A 22,943-nucleotide genomic window follows, 5' to 3' on the forward strand; every position below is an offset into this window, starting at 1 on the left:
TCTAGTAATAAGAGAAGTACAAATCAAAACTACCCTAAGATTTCATCTCACCCCAATTAGAATGGCGATTATCAAGAATACAAGTAACAGTAGGTGTTGGAGAGCATGTGGGGAAAAAGGTACACTCATACATTGCTGGTGGGGTTGCAAATTAGTGCAGCCACTCTGGAAAGCAGTATGGAGATTCCTCAGAAAGCTTGGAATGGAACCACCATTTGACCCAGCTATCCCACTCCTTGGCCTATACCCAGAGGACTTAAAATCAGCATACTACAGAGATACAGCCACATCAATGTTCATAGCTGCTCAATTACTATAGCCAGATTGTAGAACCAACCTAGATGCCCTTCAGTTGATGAATGGATAAAGAAACTGTGGTATATATATATATACAATGGAATATTACTCCGCCACGAAGAATGATAAAATTATGGCACTTGCAGGCAAATGGATGAAATTGGAGGATATCATGCTAAGTGAGATAAGCCAATCTCAAAAAACTAAAGGACGAATGATCTCGCTGATAAGCGGATGAGGACATATTAAGGGGGTGTAGGAGGAGTTAGTGTTAGGGTTAGGGTTAGGTTTAGGGTTAGGGATAAGGAGGGTGGTAAGAATGGAGGAAGGAAGGACTGTATAGAGGGAAAAGAGGGGTGGGAGGGGTGGGGGGGAAGGGGAAAAAATAACAGAATGAATCAAACAACATTGCCCTATGTAAATTTATGATTTTTAATTAAAATTAAAAAAAAATAAAGATCTGTGCTACAGAGTTCAGAGAAGGAAGAAAATCACCGAGGGCTGACTGTCCATGGATGAGGAAGTTTTGAGAGTACTTTATGGGGAGGGTCATTTAAGGTGGTTAGAATAGCTACAGCAGCATGAGCCAGGCACAGGGGTGGGAGCTCAGAGGGTGACCTAGAGTGACTGTGAGTTGAGTGGGTTGGTCAGCGTGCAGGAGGACAGTGGGGGGAAGGTGGTTGAGAGCCTGAAATACAGGTTTATATCTGCCATAAGAGCAAAGGGTAGCTCTTTGAGGAGCCTGAATAGGGGTGATGTCCCCAAATTCACTGTTAAAGAAAGGGTGATTGGGTCAGGACTTCTAAGAGATAGGACCATAGAGAGAGGCTGAAGACAAAAGCATAAACATCCATCAGGGTGTGAAATCATCCACCAGGGTAATGATTTATAGATAGAGGATAGAAAATGATCCATATGAAGGAAAAATCCATAAAACTTGGCTCAGAAAATTCCCTGCTGCCTAATGCTACACAATTGAGGGATGGGAAGGAAGAGGAATTCAAAGATTCTTCTACTGGATTCTTGAATTTAGTGATCTCCTACTACACAATAGCACCTCTCTGAGCACTCTGGGAGCATCCAGTATACAAGAGATAAGAGCAACAACCCAGAACAGGGCCCATGTGGGTTTCTGAGCAGAGACCCAAAGTAACACTTCCAAATAGACAATAGAAAACTTATGTCAAAATAACATAAAAAGTAGCCACATTTTAGAGGTAGACTCTGAGTTTGAATCTTAGGAAAATGAGGATATAATACTTTTTTTATAGGCTATAGTTTTTATGAAGACAAAATGGGCTAAAAGAAAAATTTTGTAGTTTAAAAACACATTTCAGTATCAGTGCCACAAAGAACAAAATGTACACATTAGAATTCCATACCTTTTCTAGTTTGCAGACTTCTTTTTTTTTTTTTTTTTTTATGGAGGATCGGGCATTGGCTTGACAAACTGAAGTATCCTGATCTTTTTGGTTGATTAGGGGAGTGCTGCTAGAAACAGCAGATATAGCTTCCAGAGTGGGAACTGGTATATGGCCATTTTGTTTATGATGTTAAACAAAAGAGTTTAAGGCATAGCCTTGCACATGGAAAGTGTTCGTTAAGCTCTTGTTAATGAGTTCTGATGGTTGATCACTATCTTCCATCTTTACAACTAACTGGAGCTTTGTAAGAAAACCCCAATGAAGGGCAAGAAGAAGTTTCTACATCATCAACTTCCTGCTTATTTCTACTTCACTTCCTGTGCATGCACTCAATAATATCCCTTATATTAGGTCTTCCTGCCTCTCTCTATTCTATTGCTTTCTGTACCCTGACCTGAATAATTTTCCAAGCAAATATCTCCAGCACATCACATTCTTGGAAAACTCAATAGTACTGGGTTGGGGCCAGGTGTAGGGAACTGAGACATTTCTTTCCACTCTTGATGTTCCTCCATTGGAGAGGTATGGTCAGTTGTAACACCTTAGCTTGTCTCCCCATTTCACTTATTTCTCCTCTTCAGTGAGAGAAAGGGGAGTCACTTGTCATTTTGGTAAGTCTGGAAGGTGACACTGGCATTCCTTGCCAGTCAGCTATCTCTGCCTTTCCTTTGGAACAAAGGGTGGGCAGAAAACAAGTGTTCTGTGACCTTTCATGTCTGCCTATGCACCCTGTCCTTCCATGGAAAGGATAAATCTGTCAGGAATTTGGTACTAGGAAGCTTATTTGGCTTTTCTATAGAGCTACTTTCTTCAGTGTAGACTTTTTTAGTTTTAAAGCTCACATCTTGACTTGTGTCTACTTCTGCCTTTGTTTTATAGAAACAGAAATGGAAATAGAACTCCTGGCTCAGTAATCAGACCAGGAGGATGGTACTCCTTATCAGATTCACCTTTAAACTCCAGCAAACGCTCTTCATTGCATATAAAAATAAATACATACTCCTGAGGCTGAAACTTAAAGTCTTCCACTGAAAAATAAAGCCAGGCATTGGCCAGCTCCCTGGGCCCAGTTTCCTACCCCTGGACATGCCATGGGTCCCAGAGCAGCCACCACACTGGGATGCTATGTCTTCCTAGACATGCATCATGCTCTTTTTCCTGTATTCTAAGCTTGGTTCTTCCTGTTCTACTGGTATTAAAATCCACCAAAATTCTCTTAGTGGTCCAAGTGGCCCACATGCCTCCTCTGTGGGCCCTTCCTGAACCTAAGGGATCTGATCTCTCCCTTCAGTGCCACACTTCCCTTTGTGTCCTTTTCCAGGAACGTTTCACTCCTCCTGCCCACTCCCTTCTCCCTACACACATGCCCACCCAGCACTACTTTTCTGAGCTCTTCATTTAGGTAGGTCTCTCTATCTCCAAGACTTCCCTAAGCTCCCTGGAGTATTAGATGCTCCTCCTAACTGTTCCTACAGATTCCTGTACAGTAAGTTGCTGAATAAACTGAATTAATTTTTTTTCTCAAGAATCTTAGAAGGAACGCAGATGATATTTATAATTATGCAGATACTTAAGAGAAAATACTTATAACTCTGTAGTGTCAGACCTGTACCCTAGATACACATGCCTACACCCACATGGAAGTCAGAGGTAGGTGCCACTATGTGTAGTCTAAGAGGAAAGATCATGCTGGGGGAAGTCACCAGCAGAATAACCTTATGGAATTCTCTGGTCTTCTTGGGAAGGCTCATTTTATTGAGTGTCTAGCTTCTGACCGGTCAGTGAGTTAAAGATATTACACCATTCACTTAACTTCTCTATGAGGTAAGCAAGAGGCTGGGACTCCTAGCCCTTACAGTCAAAGGAAAAATTCCTAATTTCAAGAAAGGAAGGGTACATTCAGGCCACCCAGAATACAATGAGGAAAGGGTCTCAACTCTCAGGCCTCCCCCATCTAATAAGTGCAAATGCCAATGTGTGATGCTCAGGCAACAGCAGGTCACAGCTCAAATGACAAGTCTGCATGTTGAGACCACTGCATTTTTCTCACTGGTTTGAAGCTTGGGAAGTTTGATATGCCTCTTTGAAGTCTGCTCAGTGCCTGGGGAATGCGTGAATTTTCTGGGATAGATAAGACCCTCTGGGGCTCAAGTATCAGAAGGCTTTCCTCCACTTTATAAATGCTGCTGGGAAAATGAGAGGAACTAAAACTCTAATTTTCAACAGGAAGTGTTGAATCTACCTTGCTAGAAAGAACAGACCCCGTGGATTATCCTTAGGGGATGGTGAGTTCCTGTCACATGAGGCAATCAACATGGGCCAGAGTACTAGCAATCAAGCATGCGACAGGAAGGATTCCCATCTTTAGGGAAAGCCCTTTGGTGGGCCCTACAAGTACAGAGGTACTGCACTTCCTCATTCTTCTAATTAAAAGGTACTGTACAAAACATCCTGTTCCTGTCCCTTTTTTCATATGGAGTCATTACCACAGACACCTTCCACACATTGGAATGATCACATTCAACAAGCCCCAAGATAAAAACACAGGATTGGCGACACAGTACCAATTTTGGTAAGCCACTTGGCCACAACACCATAGATCTCATCCAGGATGAGGATGACCACGAGGTTGATGATGACTGCTGTTGCTGTCACTGTCACCCGGACATTGGAGCGTGTAGCTTTGTTGAGAGACAGAGCAGCTGCAGTTGTGATCCGATACACAATGACCCCAAAGACAATGGAGAACGTCAGGGCAATCTGTTCATAAAAAACAGGGAGAGGCACACATCAACAAACAATTATTGAGCACATACTATTTGTTCAGCTAAAAGTACTGTTTGCTACATAAGTTGGTATTAAGCTACAATTCCTTAGTGAGCAATAAGGAAACTGCAAACTCAACAGTTCTTATACAGAATTCTGAATATAACTATATTTTCCAGGGGAGAGTATCTTTAGTTTTAAATCAGATTCTGAACTTTCTAAAACACACACACACACACACACATGCACACACATATGCACAAACAAATCTGGAAGAAAACTGTAGTGTACAACACCCTGTGATTTCTTTCATTAGGTAAATTTCAATCAATCGAATATAGAGATAAGATGAACTACTTTTAAACAATAATACATGATATGTAAGAATGTACTAAAGTGCTAAATAAAGAACTTAGTTGCTAAAGGAACTCAGTACAGGGGAGCAAGCAGATCTGGTTGACCAGGGAATATTTATGGAAGAAGTGGGATTTGAACTGGACCATTCATGAGAGGAAATAGGGAGTCACAGAAGGTGTTTGAGCTACAAAAGGATGACCTACAGCTTGGTGGTTACTCCCTGAGTAAGGTTACTCAAAGAGGAAAAAAAGGAGATAAATCAGGAGTGATATTTTCAAACTCAGTCCTCAGAATGATTTCTCAACCAAGTGACTTGAAATGGGAGAGGCAGATTTCTCATTTGGTGCACAAATCTCTGGTGGCTATGTTCCAAAGAGAAAAGTACCAGCCACTTGACCTCCAAGGTTCCCCTATTTCCTATTTCTAGAACTAAGAATAATAAGGGACTCTTCTAGACCTACATCAGCCCAAGAGTCCCATTCCTTTCCTATACCCCCAACTCTCCTTCCTCTCCCCATCACAACCAAGGAAGGACCATTTACAGGATGCTCTGAGAAGAAAGTGCCCTGGTAAACCTCTCCAAGAGAGCAGCAGGAGGAAAGGCAACTGCTAGGTGCATCCTCTGCTCAGAGTGAATTCTAATTTACTTCAGTCAATTGAAGCCTTTTCAGCACTCTTTCTGCAAATGAGGTTGTTGGAGCCTTATTTCCTCTAGGGAACAGGGGACAGTGGCGCTAGCTATGGAGGCTAAATGAGAACTATGGGCAGGAAAAAGGGGAAGGTAGAAGTTTCTGAAAGCAGAAACTGTGCTGGACTACACGTTCTGGAGAGGAGGGAAGGAAAGAGAGGAGGGGCTCAGACTTGGGCAGGGCTTCACAGGCAGTGTGAATGACACTCTGGTGGGCTGGGAATGGGTTGCAGATGTGTCCAAATACGGACACAGTCAGACCTCCAGGGAGTGCTGGCTATGCTGAAGCTGGGGGTACTGGTGGCAGACTCAGTTGTTTATCCTATTGTGCTTTATAAATATTAGTACTTGCCCTGTGGACCATGGTGTGAGAAAGAAACCCTTACTAAGAAAGGCAGGAAGGTGGTGTTCTCCGGGTAAAATGTGTGTGTGTGTATGTGTGTGTATGCGTGCTGGGGAGGACAGATGGGGAAAACACTCCGCGGGAGGCTCCTCTTCAGATGCAGGGAGGGGGTGGGAGCAACAGAGACGCCAGCCTGCAGGACGAAGGAGGGATGACTACCATGTAAGTGGGAAAACCTGGACATGACATCACCCTGCTCCAACAATGTAGACATTTCACTTCCTGCTCCTCTGGGATTGTCACCGCCAGACAGTAAGGGCCTGGAAAATGTGGTGTGAGATTCTTTTCCTCCAAAATCACTTTTGCAGTGAAGACCAGTGATGGAAGTATTGATGAAGCAGTGGAGGTCAGGTCACTGAGGAGGTTCGTGTGTGTACACATTTGGGGTTGTGATTGAGGGAAATACTGAAGGAAAAAAATAGCAAAAACATCCTTTGCTTCAGGGTCTTGCGGGAGGAACATGGAGGACCCAAAGGGGAAGAGACAACCTGCTGGGCTTCTCTAAGAGGCCTGGCTGCTAGAGTTGGGAACAAAAGAATACCCTTAACTTGCTACTCAAAGTGTGGTCCATGGACAAGATCAGTCGTACCAGCTGGAGGATTGGTAGACATGAAAAATTCCACATATAACTCTAGACCTACTGACTTGAAATTTGCATTTAAACAAGATCCCTATTCAGATTCAAAAGGGCTATGGTGCTCATTTAGGGAAGCCCTCTTCATCCCACCCTCACTTTCCCCCAGCCCTCTAACACCTTCTCCCCAGTCTCTGATTATTCTTTGGAGTCTTAACTTCTCTGGTCTTTGTTTACTCTCCCATAAAAGAAATCTGCTTCTGAAACTCTCCTCTGCTATTTCCAAGAATATCTCTAGCTTCTGCAGAGTTTTTAAGCTGTGCAAGCTTGAAGAACACCAACTCAGCCTGTGATCATTTTGCAGACCAAGAAGCAGGCATGGAAAAGGGAAAAGTGATCTGCTCAAGGCCACAGGCATGGACTACAATCATAGTCTCCTGGTTCATGGTAGGAATTAAAAAATTTTTACACTCAGGGATCATTCTCATACAGGCTTTGGTCTTGTATAAAAGAAAACTGAGGCCCAAGAAGCAATAGTCTGATTAATTCAAGGCCTGGAGGGGACAGGGCAGAGCTGAGATGATAAGGGTGATAACACCACTATCATCAACAGCTGACCCATGGTGCCTTCCTGATGTTGCTATTCAATGCACATCTTTACCTGCAATGACCAAGCAAGATATGCCTTTTATAAATGAGATTTAATGATGATCCAAAATTTGAGCCCTGCTTTATAGATCCCAAGCCTACAATCCCACCCTGACATTAAAACTCAGGTCTTTTGGCAACTAAATTCAGTACCATGGTCATTGCTTGTGTCTATATGATATGATTGATTTCATTTATTAAATACAACAAATATTTTTTTTTGACCAGCTGTTGTATAAACCACTGCACTGGGTATATTATTGCATGTTTGTGATCAGTCTCCCACAAGTAGGTTGAAAGAAGATTGGTTTTGGGCTACATTCTATGGCTTATGCCATTTTGGTGTGGAGGCAGCTTGGTAAAGATTTACTTATTCTCAGGTATGGGTGACCTGGCTGCCTTGCACATGGTCACATTAGCCTAGTCCCTGTGACCTTTAGTGTTTCAATCCCATAATTTGACCTCTGGGGCATAAAGAATTATACCACAATGTAAGCCAGGCTACAGATTCCAGAATACTAATTGACACTACAAAAAAGGAAGAAGAAATAGCCTCATCCCTACACTCCAGGACTTCCACTCTGAAGCAAAGTTGAGAAACCACTGCACACATACAACAGGGTAACCCTAGTAAGAGCTAATCAGAGTCACAGGCCTCACATAGTTCGTGGGCTTCTGGTAAGCTCTCAGCAGAGAGTAAAACAGAGAAAACTCTGGAAAAAGTTTGAGATGGATTCCTGTGGGAAAGGCTTAGAGGAAAGAATAAGGAAGAGGAAGAACTTTCCAGAAAAAAGTTTGAGATGGATTCCTGTGGGAAAGGCTTAGAGGAAAGAATAAGGAAGAGGAAGAACTTTCCAGAAAAGAAGGGAGAAGCACATAGGAATGCTTAAAACAGAAGCAACCTCTGCTGATCCAGTGGGAGAGTGTCCAACCTAGGACACAGAATGCAGTGGTAGCTCAACACACACACACACACACACACACACACACACACACACACACACATACACACCCGTCATGGATTCATCACTGACATAATAAGCTCTGCCGGACATCTACTTAAGTAATGTGTTTTCTCCCTTAGTCATTCATTCTAACATGTCTGAAGCACTTCCTATCTACCAGTCACAGTTATAGGTGTCAGGGATATAGTAGAAAAAGAGAAAAAAAGTTATAAGAAGAAATACAAAATGTTCAATGAACATATGAAAAAATGATCAATATCATTAGCCACCAGGGAAATGTAAATCAAAACCACAATGAGATACTATCTCACTCCAGTTACAACAGCTATTGTCAAAAAGACAAAAAAAAAAAAAAAAGAAAGAAAGAAAGAAAAAAGAAAAAACAGCAATTGTTGGCAAGATTGTACAGAAAAAAGAGCTCATACATTGTTGGCAGGAATGCAAATTAGTACAGACATTATTGAAAACAATATGGAGGTTCATAAAAGAAACTAAAAATAGAACTACCATATGCTTCACCTAACCCACTCCTGGGTATATATCCAAAGGAAATGAAGTTGGCATACAAGAAATACCTGCATGCCCATGTTTATTATGGCACTATTGACAATGTATAAGATAGGGAATCAGCCTAGGTGCCCTTCAGCAGATGAAAAGATAAAGAAAATGTGGTAAATATACATAATGGAGTATCATCCAGTCATAAAGAAGAATGAAATCCTGTCATTTATAGCAATATGGATAGAACTAGAGGATGCCATGTTAAGGAAAACAAGTCAGACACAGGAAGACAAGTGTCACATGTTCTCTCATATGTGGAAACTATTAAAAAGAAAAGTCAACCTGAAAGCAGAGGAGAGATCACTAGAGACTGGGAAGGGAGTGGAGAACCAGGGTGAGGGTGAAAGAGTAGTTGAATAAGACCAAAGTACGCCATATGCATGTCTGAAAATACCATGCTGACTCCTATTAATATATGTCGCTAATGTGTTAATAAAAATTTTACAAAAGAAATTATGGCTGAAATTATTGTTAATCCTCTAGTGGGGAAAGACAGACAATAACCAAATAAATAAATAAAATATATAATAACTTCGGTGTGATAAAAACTATAAGGACAAATGAGTTAAAACAGGAGTATGGGGATAGTTTGCAATTTAAATAGGTGCGGTTGAGAAAGGCCCAGTGAGAAGGGGACCTTTCGTGAAGCACTTGAAGGAAGGAATGAGAGGGAAGGTGTTCTGGCAGATGGTGGCTGGCACAGAGTGAACAAGGGGAGAGTCGGGTGGGAGATGGGTGGGCAGTGACGAGGGTCAGCCCTGTGCATTGGTTTCTGCAACCCAGGAGATGGGAAGCCACCAGAAAGTTCAAAACAGATGAGTGATAGATTTGAATTAGGTTTAAAAAACGTAAAACCCAAGGTGCTGATGATCTGCAAAGGCCAGTGCAAAAGCAGGGGGATGATATAAGGGGCTATTGCAGCCATCCAAGGTTCCTCAGGACATAAGTGTAAGTAAATGATCACACTGGGCATGGGAGGAAAGCTTAGGCTGCAGAAGGACTTGGCCGCTGACAATCCCCTACCTTATCAAGAGAAAACAGGTCGACAGAGTAGAAGGAAGGGGCCAGGAGGAGGGAGGCAGGGAGGGAAAGTACTGGAATATTAAACTGACCATATGTTTGTTGATTGCTTGTAGATCTTCTTCTGTGAAGTGTCTATTCATTTCCTTAGCCCATTTGTTGACTGGATTATTTGAATTCTTGGAGTAGAGTTTTTTGAGTTCTTTATAGATTCTGGAGATTAGTGCTCTATCTGAAGTATGATTGGCAAAGATATTCTCCCACTCTGTAGGCTCTTTCTTCGCATTGCTGATAGTTTCCTTTGCTGAGAGAAAGCTTTTTAGTTTGAATCTATCCCAGTGGTTGATTCTAGCTTTTATTTCTTGTGCTATGGGAGTCCTGTTAAGGAAGTCTGGTCCTAGACCAACAAGGTGAAGATTTGGACCTACTTTTTCTTCTATAATCTGCAGGGTCTCTGGTCTGATTCCGAGGTCCTTAATCCATTTTGAGTTGAGTTTTGTGCATGGTGAGAGATATGGGTTTAGTTTCATTCTGTTGCATATGGATTTCCAATTCTCCCAGCACCATTTGTTGAAGAGGCTATCTTTTCTCCATTGCATATTTTTGGCCCCTTTGTCTAGTATGAGAAAATTGTATTTATTTGGGTTTGTGTCCGTGTCCTCTATTCTGTACCATTGATCTACCTTTCTATTTTGGTACCAATACCATGCTGTTTTTGTTACTATTGCTTTGTAGTAGAAGAAGATCTACAAGCAATCAACAAACATATGGAAAAATGTTCAACATCTCTAGTAATAAGAGAAATGCAAATCAAAACCACCCTAAGATTCCATCTCACCCCAATTAGAATGGCGATTATCAAGAATACGAGCAACAACAGGTGTTGGCGAGGATGTGGGGAGAAAGGTACACTCACATACACTGCTGGTGGGGCTGCAAATTAGTGCAGCCACTCTGGAAAGCAGTGTGGAGACTCCTTAGAAAACTTGGAATGGACCCTCCATTTGACCCAGCTATCCCACTCCTTGGCCTGTACCCAAAGGACTTAAAATCTGCATACTACAGAGATACAGCCACATCAATGTTCATAGCTGCTCAATTCACAATAGCCAGACTGTGGAACCAACCTAGATGCCCTTCAATTGATGAGTGGATAAAGAAACTGTGGTATATATATACAATGGAATATTACTCAGCCATAAAGAATGATAAAATTATGGCATTTGCAGGCAAATGGATGAAATTGGAGAATATCATGCTAAGTGAGATAAGCCAATCTCAAAAAGCCAAAGGACGAATGATATCGCTAATAAGTGGAGGATGACACATAATGGGGGGGAGGGAAGGGTTAGTGTTAGGGTTAGAGTTAGGGTTAGGGAGGGGGGCAAGTATGGAGGAAGGAAGTACTGTATAGAGGGTAAAGAGGGGTGGGCGGGGTGGGGGGAAGGGAAAAAATAACAGAATGAATCAAACAACATTACTCTATGTAAATTTATGATTACACAAATGGTATGCCTTTACGCCATGTACAAACAGAGAAACAACATGTATCCCATTTGTTTACAATAAAAAAAAATAAAATAAAATAAACTGACCAAATTATATTGTCAGTGTGTGCGTGCATGAATATGTAACAATGAAGCCCACTATTATGTATAATTTCAATGCACCAATAAACAAAATTAATCATGAAAAGAGAAAACAGAGTTAAAAATTAACCCCAGGTCAGTAAACTTAGACCAGAAAGCTAGAGGACTGGACTTTAGAGGGAGGATTCAGAGGGTGCTACCCCCTAATTTGCACTCCCAGCCCTCACTCACATATCCCAGGCTCAGCACTTGCTCACAGAAGATGGGGAACCCCAAACACAGTATGATTATCAGTTAATTCTTGGTTCCTGAAGCAGAATCTTGCATTCCTCTCAAGATTAGGAGTTGAATGGGTTGAAAAGGAGCACTTTTTCTTTTTAAAAAAGAGGTTATTGCATATTATTTCTAAACAACACACAAAAAAATTCCCACCCTCCAGTTTAGCTTTAGAAGGTCTCTATGTAAGTGAAAAAAAAAAAAAAATAGACCTTTCAAGATGATCTGGCATTGACCTAGTTTTCAGTATTTATCAGATGGTGGTCAGTGACTGATGAAGATGATGGTATGTCCCAGGTGTTTTCCCAGACAGTAGATAAGCTAGTTTCATTCTCTTCTACCTTGATTTATCAGTTGCATCTGATGTAATGGATTGCCCTGCTCCTTAGTACACTTTCTTGACCCCCAACTCTCTCCTAGCTGTTCCTTTTCAATCTTCTTTCTGGCTTTTCCCTCTCACATTCCCAAACTATAACACTGTACTTTCCTGGAACTGTCCTTGGACCTCTTCCCTATTGACCTGCACTCCCCTGGTGATCTCATGCAATTTCATGTCTTTAAATATCATCCATAGCCTATTAGGTCTCCAACCTGGATGAGATGCTGAGCTCTAGAGTCGCATCCAATCATGAGAACAACTCCAGAATTTCTCTCCAGCCCAGTAAGGGTTATGTGCAGTGTTTTTGGTTGCTAAGAATAGAAACATAAAGCCATGCTCCATGTCTTTTCATTTTACAGTGACAAGATCAAATTCTTTCAGGTCCAGTTTTGAAATGGAACTAGCACCTGACCCCTTTTCACTATCACCCCAGCTGGGCCACCATACTTCTTGAATTATTGCAGTAGCTTCCTATGCAATCTCCCTCTTCCTACCCCACTTTCCTAACAACATTTATCACTACATCAGAATGACCTTTCCGATGTCAGAATGGGTCACTCCTCTACAAAACTTCCCCCTGGGGTTCCCATCTCACTTAGGTAAGCCCAGTCCTTGCTGTGGCCTATATGACCCACGCTTGGACTCCCTTTGATCTCTCTGACCATGTCCCTTCCATCTCTCCCTTTCTCTAGGGTACTCAACTCCAGTCACATTCTAATTACTGCTTGCTCTTCCTCTATATACCAGATCCCACCCACCTCAGGGCCTCTCCCTTCCCTGTTCCTCCTGCCTAGAATGTTTCCCCAGAATTCCCATGTGACTGGTTCTTTCCCCTCCTCTAGATCCTTGATAAAATCTCTTTAATGAGAACTTCCCTGACCAACCTATTTAATATATGCATATTGTGTATTTTTAAATTTTATTGTGAACATATAGACAAATTCCTTTTACACATACACATGCACACACAGCTGAATGAACAAAGCAAATTCCAATAAAACCCAGATCAACAGCCAGCATCTCTGCATGCCCTCCTCCCTGTCCCCCTCATCCCACGCCAGTTCCCACTAGCTTTTCCTTTTAGGTCTGACCACACTGTGGCAGTCATTTCCTTCCTTATCTTTATAGCTCTCTCACATGGGTATGTATCCTTAACAACAGAGTTAGGATTGTCTCTTTCTGAACTTCGATTAGAATCAAACCACATCTATTCTTTCTATTTTGGTTTCTTTCACCCATGATGTTATGGATCACTATGAGTTTGTTCAATTCCGTGACTATGTAGGACTTAATTGTATAAATATATCTCAATTTGTTTATCCATTCTAGTGGGGATAAGCATTTGAATTGTTTCCAATTGGGGGTTATTATAAACTGTGTTTCCATAGACATTTTAGTACATGTATTTTGCTGTGCATGCAAACAAGTTTTTCCAGGGCATATACCAGGAGTGGTATTTCAGGCCATAAATTTCAGTTTTACTAGATAATGTGACTATTTCTAAAGTGTTTTTTATTAAAAATTTCCATTCCCACCAGCAGGGTATAGGAATTTCTTTTGATCTATATCTTTTCCAACACTTGTTATTAACAGACTTTTTAACAGCATATTATCTGTTGGGTACATGTGGTATTTTACTGTGGTTTAAATTAGAATTTCCATGATTACTAGTGAGACTGTATACTCTTTTCCAAGTTTATTGGCCATTTGAATTTCCTCTTTTATGAAGTATCTATCCAAGTATTTTTCTAATTTTTTATTGTATTGTCTTATTCCATTGGTTTATAATTCTTCATATGTTTTCAGGCTAAATTCTTTGAGTTACAGTATTGTGAATATATTTTCCCACTTTGAAGCAGTCACAGTCCCTGATTTCTATCTGCTTCATGTCCATAAAACCAGCAAAACCAAAGCCTAAATGTGCCTAGATGGGAAATTGTCCTTAAGGTAAAATTAGTATTGGGGTCAAGGTTCATTTCCTTGGTTCCCATTTCCATTTGGATTTCAACCTAGTGTTATTACTATTCTGCCAGCCTTTCAAGGCTTTAAGAAGATTGGAAAATATATTATCCAAACATTTTCATCAATTTTGGCAAAATGAGATGTTACAAATCCCACCTCTACTAGAGATGAAAGTCTGTTTTACTTATTTACTTATTTATTGTCTGTAAATCTTTAAGGGAGAGATTATTTATTTATTGCTTTATTCAGTGACTAATAATAGTGCTAAGCACATAATTGCATGCATTAAGTATTTCTTGAATGAATGGATAAACTCTTGGACAGCAATATGCATATTATGGGAGGTTTTGAAGAGCTAAATTAAACTTTATATCATTTCAGCTTTAACACACTGCAACTCACTACATATTCTTGAATAAATTCTACATGCTTCATACTTAAGCAGTGAGAAGAAAACAAATTTAGACTGCTAAGCTTTGACAACTCTGCACTTCATCTGCAAAATAAGAAGTTGAATTAGATGGTGTCCAAGCTTCCTTTACTTCTTAAATGCCTGGGATTAGGATGTGGCTCCCGTCCTCTATAATCAAGATGAATAATAATCACCATTGTAAGCTCAAATCAGGGTCAGAGTTACCTCTGGCCATTGGGCCCAGAAAATTATGGTGTTTTTCCAGTCCTAATTTTTGGAATAAGTTATTCCTTTACCACCCTGCAACTAATGTGTATTCCAGCTTAGAAATGCTCTGAGATATAAGTGTACATTCTCCTTTGTAAAACTGAACACAAACACTTAGATACTAAAAAAAAAAAAAAAAAAAAAAAAAAAAAATCTCCCCATAAAGAGGGACAAGTGTGTTTGTGACTCTAACTTGGTCCTGTGATGTTCACCTTTCCTGAGGTCTTGTAGCTTAAGTTACTGTTGTCTTACCCAGCTTGGCTCCCAAGAATGAACTCCTTCTGCTGATCTGATTCCATTAGGAATCACAGGCTCCTCCCTCAGCTTTCCCTGACATAGCTGAGATGACCTAATCTTGCAAAAAAGCTCTGCCACATACTGATCTCAAGTGATGGCCCCCATTACTGTGCTGCCTTCTCGTCTCCAGCCAACTAGAGTGTGGCCTCGGACACCTTGACTCGGCTGTATCAATCTCCACCATGGGATCTGGGTCTTCCATTCTGGCAGATTCACCCCTAGGATCTAGACAATCTTAGATAATCAATCCAAAATGACCACGTAATGGGATACAACTTCTGTGAGCAAGTAGGCAGATGGAAAGGGATTCCTTATTTCAAACTCTCCTTTTCTTGCACACTAAACCTGATCTTTGCTCTTTCTGCAAACTCGAACACCTCCTTTTGGCTTCTTCTCCCCCTCTTAATCCCTCCTCCTCCAACTTCAACTAGGCTAAAAAGCCACCATACTGGTCCCCTGCGGCAGAGGCCCCTCTGGCCCCTGCTCCTCCATCTCCTTTGCCCCGTTCTGTTTCTGCTTCCATTCCGCTACCCAGTACACCTAGTCCACCTAGGTCCTACACACATATTATAGCCCCACTACTGGAGGTGGTTGGCGTGGAGGGAGTAACCCTAACCAACCCAACAGTCAGTGGCATGTCGCAGTAAGGAGTATGATATAGCAGCCCCATTCCCCAAAAGTAGTGGGAGATAAAAAGCCCTAGGCAATTTCCCCTGCCTAGCTTTGCTGAAGCCTACTTTGGAATATAGACTGCATCAGGCTCAGTGAGGGACCAACCTGAGACTGGAGAAAAAAACAGTGTCCATTTTAAACTTCTCCTGGGCTGCAACACAGAAAAATGGTTTTAAGGCTCTCTCTCTCTCTCTCTCTCTCTCTCTCTCTCTCTCTCTCTTTCTCTCCCTCCCTCCACCCCCCCATCCATTTCCCTCTCCCTCCCTCTCTTGGCCTTTCTCTTTCTTGTTCCCTCATGCTATTTTATTAAAATAATTAAGGGCCATTATCATTTTTTCTTCTAGGACTCTTGTTTTTTTTTTTTCTTAAATGCTAATGTTACATTGTGTTAACTAATGTTCATATACACTGAGGAAACAATATATGTAAACCTCTTAAAATGACATTTAAGAAAGAGACAAAGACCGGCTTCAGAACTAGAACACTTTACCTAAGATTTGTAAAGAGCCCTGCCTCACCTGAGAAAAGGCTCTGCATCCCACCTTACTACATGTCAGAATGGCTCCAAAATAAACCAGACTTCAGCTTATTTAAAGTTATATTCAAAAGATTGGTTTTTGTTGTAAAATTACTGCAATCTCAGAGGATATAATGTATAGCTCAGTCAAAATTCAAGATAGCTACTATACAAACTAAATGTTTTACTGTTAATTCCATTTTGTATTTTCCTTGTAAACTTTCTAACTGTTGCCTGATTAATGTTTTGCAGAAGTACTGCTTCAAGAGCAAACAATCTAAATTAATTTAAGATAATAAGCCATCACCTATAGGACAGATAATATAGACCCCAATTAAATAAAAGGGGGTAAATGACTGTAAAATCATAAACATTAGAGTTAAAGTCTAGTACTCTTACTTTATGACTGGTGAGACTGGCTTGCTGAATGTTTAAGATCAAGATTAACACAAAAGGGCCAACAAAACCAGTATTCGACTCTTCCCTCTAAGTTAGCTGGAAACCAGGAAATGAGAGAACTTCTCTAAGAAGCTTTGCAACTCTGGGTCACATGACCTTCTGATCAAGGAAATTAATGAGACCACTAGAGGAAGATAAGCCAGTCAGTGTACCTGCCGCAAAGAGAACGGTCATTGAAAAAGGGAGACATCCCTGATGCTTCCAAAGGAAGCCGCCTCATTAAGGAGACCCCACCTAGCAAATGGCACTAAAGGAACTAAGAAGCTGCTCTCAAGTTCTCCATGAGTAACCCCTGTGGGAACTCAGCTGACCCTTAACAGCAGATAGGAACAAGGTCAATTTGACCAACTTGGTCTTGAACACCAAGAAAAAAATAGTTATAACCAAAATACAGCTATAATTGGGTTTAAAAGAAAAGACAATAGTTCCTTAAGACCTACACATGTGTTAGCCCCAAGAATAATAAGATTGGAGGCTACAAAGGAGATTCTTAGGCAGGAGTGCCTGATAACTATCAAGAGAAACTACCAGAGTCAGAGATTTTTGGTTGTTTTAATGTCTACAGATCTTCCTAAACAGGACCATGCCTACTAAATTGCCTACAGAAGTTCCTACAAGATCAGGTACACAAGTTCCGGAGCTGGCGGACCCACACAAGTTCACCAACCAATCGGTCAATCAACTGCTTCATCTTCAAGCCTACCAGCCCCTGACACCCAAAGCTGAGACCTGCGATTCACTAGTGACACCTCCAGCTCCAAAAACTCTGCTCCCACCTAAAGCCCTCCCTAATCCTTTTTTTTTAACAGGACTGAGACTCTTTGCCCCTAACCAGCAGGAAGAAGCTACAAAAGAAAGACCATCATCCCACCCCCAGTATCAATTAAAACAAAAAGGGAGGAATATTGGCATCACAACTGCCATTTTGTTGCCGCCAGTATTCTCCCCTCCCCCCACAACATTTTACAACCCATATTGTCAGTCTGCAAACATCCCAACCAGCCACTGGTCTGCTCGCCAGCCTGTGAACATTCTTGGCAGTCATTGGCTCAGATTGTTAGCCCACAAACCTCCTCACCAGTCAATGGTCTGTTGTTATTAGCCCACAAAATTCCTCTGCTTGAGAACAGTTCCACCACCATTCTCTCTCTCCTCCTCATTCTCTCTCTCTCTCTCTCTCTCTCTCTCTCACCCTGTGGGCAGACACTCTACCTGTCCACTTAATAAAATATCTTGCATCAAAAAAAAAAAAAAAAGCTCCACCAAACTCTATCGTAGAACACAGGGAAATCAACTCAGCATCTACAGGGATACTGTGGAATCAGACTTAGAGCCCCAGTTGGCCATGTCCTGTGGCTTCTGGATCCTGTTCTATTCCACAAACCATCAGAAAGAGCCATCCACAGTCCAAATAGGCTGCCACAGTTTTGGAGCATTCTAAGCTGCATTACTCCTCCACATTCTCAGTCTGACATATGAAGTCACTATCTCACAACCGACTCTATGGAAGTTCCAACTTCAAATGTGTGTGGCCAATGGCCTCACTATTGCCTAAGATCCTGCTTCTCTAGCGGGACTGTAGCTTCACCTTTACCAACTCCTCATTATTGCCATAGCATAATAGAATGAAATACCCACAGCACTCACATAACAGGATAGGCATGCACACAGTCATAGCCACATGATCCCTCATGGAAATTACCATGAACAAGATGGAGGCAAAGTTCATCAAGTAACCTGGGAACCGATCTTTCCAAGTCAGTTTATCTTCATCATCCTGGGAAGAAACAGGAGAGTAGAGACAATCAGAAGGTACGAATACCACATTTCATTCTCAATTTTTTACACATCATTTGTCACTCTGTATAGATATTTTTCTAACCATGGGAGTCTTACCTTCTATATCAACAACAGCCCTCCTAATTTTGTAGTTTTAGATGTGCTGACATAACCCCAAAAAATGAGAGTGAAAGGAAGACAAGATTTTATTTCACCCTTATTTGGGCTAAATCCTAGAGTAATCACTAATCAACTGCGTGATCTTGGATATATCTCTTTACATTTCTAACCTTCTGTTTCTTCATCTGTAAACTGGGTATGGTAATCTACTGCACTGGAAGGTTTTGTTTATTTGTTTGTTTTTATGAATCTGGAAAAGGAATAGACAATGGCAGATGCAGCCCAACCACAAGGCAGCATTCTCTAAACAGATCATCCTTTAAATAAAATATCAACCACTGACCTCAGGTCTTAGTAACTACATGAATTACCCATAATTTTTATTCTTTAAAAAAACCTGTATATAGTAACATTTTTTTTTTCTCCAATGCAACTGTATTCTCTCTTTGTCCCAAATGCAGACACAGGTTAAGCTGAGCCAATCAATTAACATGATTGAGAACTCTACCTTTTCCCCTCAGACTGGGTACAGTTCACCCTGGTCATTCTCCGGGAATAAATATATCACCCACTAGAATCCTCTTTCAGCATGCTCTGAAGACCCACTCTCCTTTGGTTAGGTGATGCCAACAGGCATGAATCGTAAAAAAGTTCTGTTATATAAATGTAGTATACTTTGAGTCCAGGCACTTGGTCCCTCTGAGCTATAATTCTGTAAACTTAGGACCAAGACAGCTGTCCTGATTACCACACATGATTGTTGTGAAGATTTTCTGAAACCATATTTGTGAAGGTGCAAAGCACACTGTGCACTGTCTGCAGGGAGTCTGAGTCAAATTCAGCAAGGGAGCTTCTGGCCCCCTGCTGTGTTTTCCCTTCTCTCTCCACTGGTACTTCAGAGCACACCTGATTTGGCTCTAGCAACAGTGCCATCTAGCCTTTGAAAGCCTGTACTGTAAGCTAAAAGGCCTAAAAGACTCCTTTCCAAAGTCCTCTGTGTACCTACTCTGTGTAGACTCTGGTGGCAGGCACAATAAGGAGACAGAACAAAGTCCATATGATTACTGGCCCCAGGGTCTCACAGGCTAATGGAATGGAGAGGACATCCACACACCAAAAAGAGGAAGAATCATTTGTTAGCTTGGGAGTAAGGGTTGTCTTTGGAGGGAGCCTATGGGGACCAGAGGAAAGGAATGGTCTCATTGCATGTCTAGAACCAAGAATAGGGTTGAGCTGGCTTAATAAATGAGTTGGAAATAAGTGTTAAAGTTGAAGTCATTTAGTAATTAGTATATTGACTTACAGATATGTAAACAAGTCATATACTTAGGTTTGCATAACTTGTTATGGAATTGGTTCTCTTGACTCCTAGTCCCACAGATTTTTTTCATCACACAGTGAGAACAAGGTAAAAATGGATGATAACCATTCCAAATAGATGGGAGCATAAAATCCTATTTCTAATGGGGTTGGAACAAGACTCACTCATAATCTTCTAACTTAGGTCAGATATCAAGAAGAGTAGAATTCCTTTCATTTTCCTCCATTATTAATTCTTAGTGTCACTCATTGTTTTCCTGGTATTTTCCTTTAAGGTATCTGGAAACTATTTTCCTTTAAGATAGTGATAAGGAAAACTGAAGATAGGCTGCTGACTGACATCAGTGGGTATTCTGAAGAACCAGAGGGTCTCTCACTGAGGCCTCCCCAGTTATAATCAAGGTCTTGGTGAATGAATCTGGATTCAGTTCCACTCAACAAACAGAATCTGAGCATTTCAATGGACCAGGCTGTGGGCTAGATTCTGAAGACACAATGAGGAGAAGGCTCAGCCTACCCAGAAGGAACTCGGACTGACAAAAACACAAGGAAAAGGACTTCAGAGCTAAACCTGATCAGGAAACTGGCATGACTATTTTGAATAAAAAGGAGAAAAAATTAAAAAGAAATTAAATTGGATGATCTCTTAAGGCAACTATGTTGAAAAATACTCATTTTGATGTAGATATTCTAGTATTTGTTGAAAAATTCTTGTTATGTTTATAGTGATGAGATTTTTTGGAAGGCAGAGCTTCCAACATACACAAAGTGCTCACGCATGGAGACACTATCCAAACACTAGAAGCCAAGAGAAAACTCGAAAATTACAGACTGTCTTCCAGCTCCCGAAATTACTAGTGAAGAAAACAGTGAGGAAAGCAGTTTTTACTCACAATAATCTGGCTCTAATAATGGAAAGCAATTAAAACTCCCCAGTAACCATTACATTGAAGATGTGAAGATTCACGGCAAAATGCCCTTAACTTAAATACACTCTTCCTAAAAGTCATATCACCAGCATATGGGACAGCAGAAAGGGAACTTTCTTGGAACCAGACATCTCATTCTGAACTCTCAGTGCTAATATTAACTAGGCAAATGATGCTGGGAGACTCTCAGAACCTGTTTCTTTATCACTCAAATAATAATATTCCCTTTTGTAAAATATATAAAATAGTTATATCTATTACACTAAATGACCATATCTTTTAAATCAGCCAACCTATGGAGAGGACCAAGAGAATACAGGCACATAGAGGTGAGAATACTGAGCATCTCCCTCTCCTTCTAAAATAGAAGTGACAGGACTAGGGCTGTTGCTTAGTGGTAGAGTGCCCACCTAGTATGCTTGAAGCCCAGGGGTCAATTCCTAGCACCAAAACAATAAATAAAATAAAGCAAAACAAGACAAAACAAAATGGAGTTGACAATGGTTGTCTCACTTAAGTGGCAGAGGTATTGTATGGATCACATGAGTGAATGCATGTAAGAGAGCTTTGTAAACTGCAAGGCTTATACAAAAGTAAGGTCTCATCAGTTTCATGATTATCTCAAAAGCAGATGATTATGAAGCACTTAGCTAATGTCACCATTGTTCAGGCATGAGCCTAGCTGCGGTCTGTGCTTATTTCTTTGTTTCTACTGTCTGTGTCTATGTCCCTGCATTATGGCTCCTGCTTATAAGTCTCCAAGCAGCAAGTGGCACAATAATATTTATGATAAAACCACACAAGTAAGTTCCCCTTTCGGCAAACTGAACACTTAGAAATAAAATCAATGAAAAGGAGTAGATGAGAATATTATCTATACAAATCCCTGGGAGAAAAGGGATTTTGAAAATTGGCAAGTATCCCTGAGGTTACTTTTCTTTCCACTTTTAATTAAGAAATACTTTACAGATATGTAATCAAATTAACCTTTGCAAGTGTGCAGTTTTGCAATTTTGATAAATACATAGTCATGTAAACATAGTCATGTAGAACAATTCTAATACTTCCCAATATACTCCCCATGTCCCTTTCTAGTCTATCTCCTACCTAATCCCCAGAACCTAGCAAGATCTGTTTTATGTCCCTCTTGTTTGCCTTTTCCAAAATGTCATATAAGTGTATTCATGTAGTATGTAGCCTTTTTGAGTCTGTCTCCTCTGACTTAGAGCAGTGCATTTGAGATGCATCCATGTTTTTTATAGCTCAGGAGTTCATTCCCTTTTATTGGAGAATAGTACATATTTTACTGTATGGATGTACTGCAGTTCATTTATCCATTTATTACATAAGGGGATGTTTGGATTGTTTCCAGATTTTAGCAATTATGAATAAAGCTATTCTAAATATTGTTGCACCAGTTTTGGTGCAAACATAGGCTTTTATTTCATTTGGGCAAATATCAACTAATGGAATTGCTGGGTCATACAGTGTATATGTTTAACTTTATAAGAAACTGCCAGACTCTTTTCCAAAGAGGTTGTACAATTTTGCACTTCCATCAATAGTGTATGTTAGTTCCTTTCCCTACTTTCTTTCTTTAAATAAATGTCATTATAGAATAGTTTTAGATTTAAAGAAAAACCCTACACTCTGCACTCAGTTTCTTCTGAAGTACAGAATACTTTTCCTCAAGACTAATAAATCAATATTGTATACTATTATTAACAAAAGTTCACATTTCATTTGTATTTCCTTAGTTTTTACCCAATGTCCACTGTATATTCCAGGATTGCATCCAGGATAACACATTTAGTCATCATATTCCCTTAGGCTCCTCTAGTCTGTGAGAGTTTCTCAGACTCTCCTTGTGGTTGATGACCTCATGATAAACTTATCAATTTTGAGATGCATTGGTCAAAAGTTTTGTAGAATAACCCTCAATATGGACCCATCTGAAGTGTTTCTTTGCATGATTAGACTAAAGTTATAGAAAGAGGGAGGAAGATCACAGAGGTAAAGGACCACTTTCATGGGGCTCAGGGTGTAGCTCAGTGGTAGAGTGCTTTACTGGCATGTTTAAGGTCCTGGGCCGATCTCCAGTACTGTTTGAAAAAGAAAAGCCTACTTCAATCATATCATATCAAAGGGTACACAAAGGCTATGATATGATCATCACTGATGATATTAACCTTGATCTCCTGGTAGAGGTAGGGTTTGTTGCCTTTCTCTATTTAAACTTTCTTTTTCCCCTTTCTATAGTTC

The 22,943-nt window shown here is 40.6% G+C and overlaps 1 protein-coding gene across 1 annotated transcript in view; it reads right to left on the reverse strand.

Moving 5' to 3' along the window:
* The window catches only part of ANO2 (anoctamin 2), a 335,522-nt gene that overhangs the window by 62,105 nt on the left and 250,474 nt on the right, over positions 1-22,943 (reverse strand). The window contains exons 14-15 of the mRNA XM_079140683.1: positions 18,236-18,310; positions 4,286-4,481 (exon numbers count right to left, since the gene is read on the reverse strand). Of these exons, the coding sequence (XP_078996809.1) occupies positions 4,286-4,481; positions 18,236-18,310 (271 nt within the window). The remainder of the gene's footprint in view (positions 1-4,285; positions 4,482-18,235; positions 18,311-22,943) is intronic.

This window comes from Sciurus vulgaris (genome assembly GCF_902686455.1).
Source record: "Sciurus vulgaris genome assembly, chromosome: 5".
NCBI classification, from domain to species: domain Eukaryota; kingdom Metazoa; phylum Chordata; class Mammalia; order Rodentia; family Sciuridae; genus Sciurus; species Sciurus vulgaris.